General features: G+C 42.1%; 1 protein-coding gene across 2 annotated transcripts in view; it reads right to left on the bottom strand.

Moving 5' to 3' along the window:
- Positions 1–10711, bottom strand: part of Esr1 (estrogen receptor 1) — a 377923-nt gene that overhangs the window by 198589 nt on the left and 168623 nt on the right. For both annotated transcript variants that reach the window (XM_026787318.1, NM_001282251.1), the window contains 1 exon segment: positions 6492–6608. In XM_026787318.1, the coding sequence (XP_026643119.1) occupies positions 6492–6608 (117 nt within the window).

Genomic DNA, 10711 nt, shown 5'->3' on the forward strand with positions numbered 1-10711 from the left:
TAGTTAACAGCTAAAAAAAACAACAATAAAGCCATGAACTTGAGAAGGCCACACTGGGGATAAGGAGCTTGGAGGGGAGTACAATATGATCATATTTCACTGTATATATTAAAAGCCCGACAATAAGGAACATGTTTTAAAAGAAACAAAAAGAGCAGACTTAGGTCATAATGATGATGTATTCCATAAATAAAAATTAAGCGTTTTTAAAAACACTTTTCTTGCCTCTTTAACATAGTAGGGAGTTTTGATCATATTCAATCTCTTATTACCCAGAATACTACAGATATGAAAACATTATAATAAACATTGTAGAGCAATTGCTTGGCAACTCTAATAAGAGCTCTTGCTCTCACCGCATGAATAAAACAGAGTAACTCTTAAACAATATATCACTTTAGAACACTCTTGAATTTTGGGTGAGAACGCTGTTATCAAAATATTTACAGATTAGCTCAATGCTTCTACTATCTCAAATCTCAGTGCAAAATTCCATGAAACCTAACCGGTATACTTAGTGAGTAAACTCTGCTTGTCTGTTAACATGAGGCAATTTCCTCATCCGCAAAATGAGGATGCTGGCATCAACATGCCTTTGGGTCTATTGCGACAAGTCTCTGTAAATCTTTGGCAAAATTAAAGGATAAACCACAAAGCTCATTTATCATGCAGCTATACACAACATAGAAATCAAAAGGCCTTTTTAAGGCATATGTGTCTATGCCAGATTTTGACCCTCCAAAGGAATTAGATACACTAACCTAGTAGACACATATACCTGTTAATATTTGCTTCCAGTGAAAACAATTTTAAAGGTACAATCTGACGATAAAGTTCTTAGGAGGCAATGCAATCACTCACCTTGTATAGAACTTTGGATCTGTAAAGTATTTTTATATGTTGTGATTTGTGGTCCTCAAGACAAAGCAGTGGAGTAGAAATGGTTTAGCTCATCTTGCAGCTGAGGACAGCGTGGCTCCTAAAAGTGACCCCAGCAGAGCTGCCTACCAAGTCTGAGGAGGAGCCAGTCTTTAAACCAGGGCTTCACATCTGAAGCCTTCCCCTTTTCATTAACCAAGATTGTCAAACACACAAGAAATAGCAGATACCTGGAAATCAAATGGCCTGCGTGATCTGCTGGGTTGGATAAAATCCAGGAGCAACTATCAGATGCTCTGACTCCCATCCTGATATTTTGTAATTTAAACATCCATCCTCCAACACAATCGAGCCTCGACGTGCCTTCTGGATTTTATTACATGCAGATGTTTTCTTTGCATTGTGAGAACAGGGCTGCAAGAGGCTAGGGCCATATTCATTGTCTCTTTACCCACAATGCCTTGTAAGAAGTCCTACACACATAATTATTTAAACAGACTGAGTCCATTCTTTAAAAATTTCTTAAACCTCTGCTCTGAGGCTTGTTTTAGGGCTAAAGAGTGCAAAGGAAGAACTCCAAAGAGCCAGCTTGGAATTTGCTAACTATCTAGCAATACAGCCACTGGGAAGTTCATATAATAGTGAGTGGATCACCCAGAAGAGCTATGCTGTGCAAACGAGAACACTGGAATCTAACCCAGCCGGGGGCAACAGGGAAGACCTTCCTAAACAATAGATGTTACTAGACGTTCCTAAACCATAGACTTTAAGTGACAAAAAGGGAAGAAAAACCAAGGCAGAGAGATCTAGACATGCACTGAGGTGGAAAGGCATTTCAACTGCACACCTTAAATGTTGCATCATCTGGAACCACAGTTCTCAGAACAAATCGAATCATGGTGGGACACCTGGAACAGCAGGCGTTTTAACAAATGAAAGTCATCTTCTCAGGTCTTCAATAAGAGAATCAAGTCCTATTCTAGACTCCAATCACTTTCTTGCTATGTGTGTATATTCAATATCCCAGTTGGTATCTAGGATGGTTATGAACCTGTTGGATAATGTTGCAAAGGTTTATCATAGGCATCTTTACAACTACAGATTTTGTAGTTAGCTATAATGGTACTTCCCGTTGTAAATTAAGTCTTTATCCTAAGAGCGGTTGATACATATGGTGTCGTGAGGTCATGTGTGGTATCCATGTACAATAAATCATATTGCTTTACAAAACGATACTTTATAAGGGTCATTAACATGAGATATTGTCACAGGCTATATTTTCATGATAAAACAATCTCAAAGGGTATGTACATAAATAGAAACAGTCAGGAAGACACATTCTCAGTGTGTATAGACAGACCCTTGAGTAGTTGACTGGGGACCCTAAAAAGACACTGCTAAATATTGAATCGTATGCCTGCAGAATTTGTATTTTGAAGCCCCCCAACCTCCAGAACCGCAGACTGTATCTGTCATGGAAAACAGGGCATTTGAGGAGTGGTTAAACAAGCTCATAAGGTTACATCCCTAATCCGGAATAACTGGTGTCCTTACAACAAGAGGAAGAAAGTGTGGGCAGAGGGAAGGTCTTGTGAGGACAGGGGGGAGTGGCATGCTGCAAGCCAAGGAGAGAGGCACCAGGAGAAACCAGAGCTGCTACACAGACTACAGGCTTCCAGCCTCCAGTACAGGACGAGGCTCATTTCTCAGTAAGCCATCTGATCTGTGGTGCTCTCTTGCAGCATGCTGGAAGTAGGGAATTTTACCCCCAGAAGGAAAACTCGTGTATCGAAATTCCAGCATCCAAAGTGATATTTGGAACAGCTCCTTTATGGAGATAATTAAGATTAAATGAAGTCAATATTAGAGAGATAATAACTCAGAGGTTAAGAGCACTGACTACCCTTTCAGAAGACCCAGGTTCTATGACATGGAGGCTCACAACTATCTGTAACTCCAATTCCAGGTCATCGGAAGTCTTTTTCTGAGTTTCAAGGGTATCAGTCAAGCAAGGGTGCATAGACATACATTCAAGCAAAGTACCCACACACATAAAATAAAATAACAATAAAAAATGTTTTAAAAAGGATTAAATGAAATTAGAGGGGTAGGCCCTTAACTCAGTAGAACTGGTATCCTTCTAAAAAGTGGAAAGATGAACATATACCCAGAGGAAATGTTATACGAAGATATCTCAAGCCTGGAAGAGAAATCTATATCAGAAACCAAATTCTCTAGCATGTAAACCTCAGACTTTCAGCTTCCAGTAATGTGAGAAGGCTAATTTTTGTCATTTAAAATATCCAATGTGTGGCATTTTGTTACAGTAGCCCTAGAACACTAATACAGACATACATTTTTTTCAGTCACAAATGCATGTGTACAAATATGTGCTAATGGGACTGGAGAGACGGCTCAGAGGTTAAGAACACTGGCTGCTCTTCTAGAGGTTTTGAGTTCAAGTCCCAGAAACCACATGGTAGCTCACAGACATCTGTAATGAGATCTGGAGTCCTCTGCAGGCACACAGGCATACATGGAGGCAGAATGTTGTATACATAATAAATAAATAAATCTTAAAAAAGGAAAAACCAAGTATGCGCCGACACAGTGATGTGGGCTGTCCTCTCTATGTGTTGCTCTTACTGGTTGATGAATAAGGCTGTTTTGGCCAATGGCTTAGCAGAGTAAAGTCAGGTGGGAAATCCAAACAAAGATATATAGAGAGAAAGTAGGCTAAGTCAAGGCAACACCATGTAGCTGCTGAAGGAGAATTATGCCCAGAACCTTACCCAGTGAGCCACAGCCTCATGATGATACACAGATTAATAGAAATGGGTTCATTTATGACATAAGAGCTAGCTAGAAATACACTGGAGTCACTGGCCAAACGATGTTGCAATTGATAGAGTTTCTGTGTGATTATTCGGGTCTGGGTGGCCAGGAAACACCAGCAGTCTCCATTACAGCACAGACTGGCCAAACACAAGCAAATCTGCATTTTTATTCGAAAACAGAAGCATCCCACTACGTCTTTGTCAACCGGAATTTCTATTAGACAAAAAATGAAGGAGCATCGTTTAGATTTATGAAGCCAAAATGGCTCTCTCTGCATAACGATTAGGATTTTTAAAAAAGAATTGTTTTTAGGAAGGGTGTCAAGGTATGAGGGCCATCACATTTTTCAAAATGCTCTGGACATATTGGGGGTGATCCTTTCACTTTTCAGAGAGAAGGAATCCCTGGCTCAAGCTGCCTGCAGTTCATGCAGGAGAAACTCGACCTCTGCCGTTACTCCCTGAAACAATCTCCATGAAGCTGTTACGTTCCTGTCACTTATCAAGCTACCGTAGGAAGCTTTTGGTGAGTTTAATTAAGCCTGACTAATTTTCTAATGGTACAAAGAAAGATGAATTCCTAAATATTGAATCCATTTGTGATTCAAGGTGTCATCTTCTGAATGTGACTGCTCAGTTCTTAGAATTAATTACCTCTGAATTCCAGCTGCTTCTTCAGACATTTAAGACATGCAGTCATATTTCACACAAAGCACAAATTCAACATTTCAACTCTTTGCTAGGAGACAATTCTAAACGTCTCATTCCAAGGTGTCCTCCATAGTAAGCTGTGGTAGTCAAGCATGCCCTCACCCTGCCTGCTACCCCCTTCCCTCTTTGCCCTGGTATTAATCAGTTAAAACCTGACTTTCCTGTGCATTGGGGAGATAGCTCAGTTGGCAAAGGGCTTCTCTGATAAGCCTTAGGACAGGAGTTTGATCTACAGGACACACATGAAAAAAGCTGGGTATGGACACGTTTGCTTGTGAACCCAGTCTGACAGGTCTAGACTGACCAAGGAGACAAATCTTCACGGGTGTCTGTAAGGGAGTTTCTCCCTGGGTTAACTGAGATGGAGAGACTCGCCATAACTGTGGGGTAACACTATACCCCATGGGCTAAGATCATAGATGCCATAAAAAGAAAATAAATGAGCTGATTGGGACATTCATCATTTTCTTTTTTTTTAATGTATATATTTTATTTTATTTTTTCTAAATTTATTTATTTATCAAGGATTTCTGCCTCCTCCCCGCCACCGCCTCCCATTTCCCTCCCCCTCCCCCGGTCAAGTCCCTCTCCCTCATCAGCTGGAAGAGCAATCAGGGTTCCCTGACCTGTGGGAAGTCCTACATTCATCATTTTCTGTCTCCTGTCTGTGGCTGCGTTGTGACCAGCCACCTCAAGCATATGATGCCATGGCTTCCAAGCCATGGCAGACTCTAGCCTCAAGCAGTGAGGCAAAAATTGAACCACTTCTCCTTTAAGTTGCTTTTGGTAGGTATTTTTATCACAGCAATGAGACAAAGTACCTTTTTGGTTTTCTGATACAGGGTTTATGGAGCTCACTCTGTAGACCAGGCTGGCCTAGAACTCACAGAGATCTACCTGCCTCTGCCTCCTGGGTACTGGGATTAAAAGCATGCACCAGTCAGTGAGATAAAGTAAGTATTAATGATAGGCCCAACAATGGTGAAATGGAGAGAGGCAGAGGTCTGGGTTTAGTGGTCAGCTAGTGTAGCCTGCTTGAGCAGTTCCAGGTCAGTGAGAGACCCTGTCAGACAAGTAGATGGTACCTGAAAAATAAACATGTGAAGTTGTCTTCTGACTTGCCCATGTGTACCTGCCCTGTTCTGTTATCACATCTGCTCCTAGAAGCCTTTCTCCAGGATAACCCGCATGGTTTCTTTTTCCCTGTGTCACTGTGGTGACATCTGAGTGCATCTGGGACTCGACTTCCATCTTGCAATACCTGTTTGGTCCCTGTCACTACAGAGAAGGCAACCCAAGATTAGAATCGATGATTCATCTGTAAGATTCCCGACTCAAGAACTCAAAGGAATCTCTCAGATAACTACATGTTGAATTATCTAATAATCTCCCAAAGAAGACTGGACTTCAGAGTTCCACGCAAGAAAGCTGGGAGACTGAACATGTGAGGAGTCAGGAGGGGATGTACGCGTGCACCCATGCACCAGCAGCCACAAGATAAAGCAATGTCACACTGCTGGAACCACCCTAGCATCAGGCCAGACACAGAGGCTGGGGAGGCTGCTGACTCAGCTCCTGTAATGCCTTTTGATTGAAATTCAGATTTCCTAAGTGACATAAAACAATAGAAGCAGACTCAGAAGCTGTCTCGCTCTCCCATGGGGGAATCTCCATTGAGGAAAGTTCATCTCCTAATAACATTTTCTGGCATTAGCTATATCAACGGAAACATCAACACCTGCCCAGAGTGAGTCACAGAGGAGCCCTCCTCACCTAGTACCTCCCACACACCTTAGATTTCCAAAGCAATGTTTACCTTGAAAATATAAAACCCAAGGTGGTATGGTAGAATTCTTGGTTCTAGTTGCCTCCAATTAAAAACAAATACTACGCATCCTGAAAACCTTTTTTCCAAACCCAAGAAAAAGAGAGAAAAGGTGCTAAAATGGGAAAGAGCCAGCTCTGGGGCTCCAGCAGCCAGCCCCCTGCACCAGCACCTCGGGCACAGCTCTGGGGTTACAGCAGCCAGCCCCCTGCACCAGCACCTCAGGCACATGTACTTACCGCCTTTCATCATGCCCACTTCATAACACTTGCGCAGCCGGCAGGCCTGGCAGCTCTTCCTCCTGTTCTTGTCGATGGTGCACTGGTTTGTAGCTGGACACATGTAGTCATTATGTCCTAGTGAAAGCAGGAAGACCAAATGAGTATCATTTCAGGATAGCAGGTCAGAATCTCCATGGAAACTTCTGGAAGGTGTGTTTCATAGCCATGGCTTGGCCTTGGTGAGCTGCTACCCAACTTTCCTTCTTCTCTGTCCTACATGCAAACCAAAGCTCTGTTTATCCTTAATCTGTGCCTCAGATGATTGCTCCCTCCACACGACCTGTGTCGAACAATATGATGTGGGTTTTGTTTGTGTTGCAGGAAAATGTCTCTCTCTATAAGCTTTGTTTTGGTTTGGGGTTGGTTTTCGTCTGGGTTTCAAGGGGATCTCTCAGGCCACTTACTAAATAATGTTAGAAGAATGGTCATAAGTCAGACTTTTCAGAAATTCAAAGAGAAAACAAGGAATTTTTAACTCATTAGATATTCAGATGAATTGCAGAATATCAAAATTCAACTCAGAGTAGTAGGCTGGGTCGGAGCTCGTCCATCAAGTGTGAGCTAGGGGATGCTGAGTAAGATGCTGGCCATTCCCTCCTGTCTAAGCTAGAAAAGATAATGGCATACATATATAATAATTACGTAATTGTTGAGGCCTTTTTCTAAGACTTTAGAAATGAGCCAGTGTAAGTCAAGGGATAATGACTCAGACCAACTAACATCTTCATTCTTCTGTTGCATATGAGAGACCAGTGAAGACAGTAAGCAGGGCTATAAATTTGCAACTCTGGCAAAAGACTTCACACTGTCTCAAAAAATACAAACACAATGATTTTTTAAAAAAAAAAAAAGGAGTAACACTATGTAGTTTAGCCTGGCCTTGTATTCACAAAGATCTGCCTGGATTCTAGGCATGTACCACTGTGCCTGAGCACATCGTCTTTATCAACAGGGAGAAATTGAGGGAGGCATAGAATGGGGAACAAAGTTGGATCTGGACAGAGTCATCAGACTATAAGCAAATGGTTCATCATTCTGATGCCCTAAGGCAATTTTTTGTGTTCTACCTCCTCTGGTGTTTACAAAGACTACAACGATATATTTTAGTTCGAAAAAATTAAATACGCATTATTAAGCCATAGAAGACATATTTAATAGCTACTTACACCAAATACTGCATTGACTCACTTTCTCTATGATAGCCAGGTATTTTGCAAGCCAGAAGATGAGGGGAGGAGTGAAGTGAATCAGAAACCAACTGGCTGCCTCTCCATTTGGATTGGCTAGCCACTGTAGATGTCTATCTCCCTGAACCTCTCTATTTGGATTGGCTAGCCACTGTAGATGAATATCTCCCTGAAACCAGGTGGAATTCTTGAAAGAACATGTCTAATATGTAAAGCGCACTGGATCTGTGCAATTGACTGCATCCCTTAACAAGAGTGAGGGCAGAGGCCCAGTATTATGGTCACAATGCAGGATTCTATGACAGCTCTCAAAATAAGCTAATGTCCAATCAATAAGCTGACTAGCAAAATATTTTAATAAGCAGTACATGTTTGCTTCTTCAGCAAAGCTTAGCTTCCCTAGGCAAACACTAGGGATGAAGATTTTTAAGTTTTCAACTAATATTAGATTAAAAAACCACAAGGCTGTCTCCCCTGCCCCACTTGATATACCTCTGTAACTGCCTGATGTCAAAGCAAGTATTTCCCCAACTCCTTTAGAAACCCTCTTTAATCTTGTTAAAAAAAAAAAGGATTTATGAGAAAAGTATACTGAACTAGAATCAGTTTTTGAGAAGCAGCTCAATTATATGAGTGAAAGCTACAGTAATTTAACTGCAGAGACAAGAAGCAGTGACCCTATGATAGGACTGGAAGGATTGTAAAACAATACATCTGAAATGTACTATTCAGGTGGAGGATTGCAAAACTAAACACTGTTTTCTTTCTCACCAAGAATAAAAAGTGAGGCCTTGGGGATGCCCCTCCATGGTCGAGCACTTGCCTAGCACATACAAAAACTTGGGTCCCATCATCATCACACAGAAAAAAATAAATAAATAAGAATCCTTCGGAGGAATCTAGAGCTCGGGCAGTGGGAGATGCAGGGAGAGGATGCAGACGAGACCTACATGCAATGCAAACCTGGTCCCCAAGAAACACGGGGCTTTGCGACACGAGGACTTGTCCTTCAGCTTCTCTAGGATTTCTTTCTCTTGAATTTTCCTTCTCTCACGGCAGCTGTTTTCTTTTTTTATTATTACCGCTCTGAAAGCCTACATTTGTTAGTTATGAAAATAAACAACGTTCCATATCCAGACACTCCAAAGAAAGATAAACAAGGACCTAATTAAAGCAAACAGTAGCTTGAGAGAAATCTAATACCCTAGACTCTTCCTTTGTCTCCCTTCTCCTCAGGATATTTTGGCAACAGCCTCAAACACATCTCCTTTTGGGGGCTTTAGTCAGTGCACCCAGCATCCATCCATTCATCCAGAATTGACTCATAGACCCTTTGGAACTGGCATTACCAGTTGAACAACTGCTGTGGTTTGAATTTCGAATGTTCCCCACCAGCAAGCATTTTGAATGTGTAGTCTCTGTTTTGTCTGCTGTTTAGAAGGTAGGGCCTGGCTGGGAAAGACAAGTTACCATGGGGTGGATCTTTGAAATCTACACCCAAACCTGCCTGTGCCCCCCCCCACCTCTCTTTCTCTCTCAGCAGTTGACAGACCCTGCCTTAGACTCCCGCCACCTCAGATCGAGGCTTTCTGCCATCATGCCTGCCCTGCAAGAATGGATGAAGATTATTTGAACCTGTGAGACAAAACAATTGTTCCTCTGCTAAACTCGTTCTGTTGGGTACGGTATCACAGCGTCAGAACAGTAACTAAGACAGTGACCATCTTCGTGTGTCTGCAGGCTCTCTCATCTCAACTACCAACCATGAAACTGCACACACAGACTCACCAGAGGTCACCTTCTTCACCGCCCCTCCCACTACACCCCCATCACACAGTTTCACACGCAGAGACACCTAGAGAGATCAAATCAACTGTTCTAATTCTTTTTCAAGGCAGAGCCAGTTATTTAAAATAAGCATAAGTATGTGTGTATGAGAGAGAAAGAGAAGGAAAGTGTGGGGGGTGTGGAAGACAGGGGTAGATTTGGGGTATCTTGGGGGTATGGGTATATGTGGAAGACAGGGGTAGGTAGACTCGGGGTGTCAAATAAACACAAATGTGTTTGAGAGAGAAAGGGAGGGAAGGCGCATGTGTGGGGGTGTACGTGGAAGACAGGGGTAGACTTGGGGTGTCTTCTTCATTTCTCTTTTACTTCGTTCCTTACAATGTTTTTTCTTTTATTTTAAATATGTACCTAGTTCCATGCATGAAACTAGAAAAAAAAATCATCCTGAGTGAGGTAACCAGACTCAGAAAGACAAACACAGTATGTACTCACTCATAAGAGGATATTGTATGTAAAGCAAAAGACAACCAGACTACAACCCACAGTCCCAAAGAAGTGAGGTAACAAAAAGGACCCCAAAAGGGACATGCATGGACCATCCTAGGAAAGGGAAACAGATAAGATCTCCTGGGTAGACTGAGGGTGGGTAGGGGGAAGAAGAAAGGGAAAGAACATGAGGAAACAGGATGGGTGAGTTGGGGAGGGACAGAGAAGGAGAGCAATGAAAGCAAGATGGATTTTGAATCAAAGTCTCCCTCACATGGGAGACTGAACTCATCCATCCCTGCAACCTTCATTAACAGAAGGCTAAACTTGTCTATCAACCTCTTTATTCAAGAACGTGATCTATGTTCCTGCCGGCAATCATGGTAGGCTTTTCAACAGCTATCTGACCAATGGGTGTTATCAATGGGTGTTATGAGACCCAGGATACCTGTACATAAGGAAGTGAAACAGGGCACTGACATAGCCAAGCTGATGTCATGCCCTTTAAATTTAAAAATATGCAAGGTATGTAAAAAAAACTGATATTAAACATTGGGATTAAAAAAGTCTTACATTAGAGGGTAACGGGCACAGGTCAGATCTCTAGATATGATTTACAGAGGACCAGGCATATTACCTGCCTTACACCTAGAAGAAGATGGGAAAATCCCAAGCTGACCCTTGCCCATTAAGTGGAGTTTCATCTTTGTAGAGTCA

The sequence above is a fragment of the Microtus ochrogaster genome, linkage group LG9 (assembly GCF_000317375.1).
Source record: "Microtus ochrogaster isolate Prairie Vole_2 linkage group LG9, MicOch1.0, whole genome shotgun sequence".
Classification (NCBI taxonomy): domain Eukaryota; kingdom Metazoa; phylum Chordata; class Mammalia; order Rodentia; family Cricetidae; genus Microtus; species Microtus ochrogaster.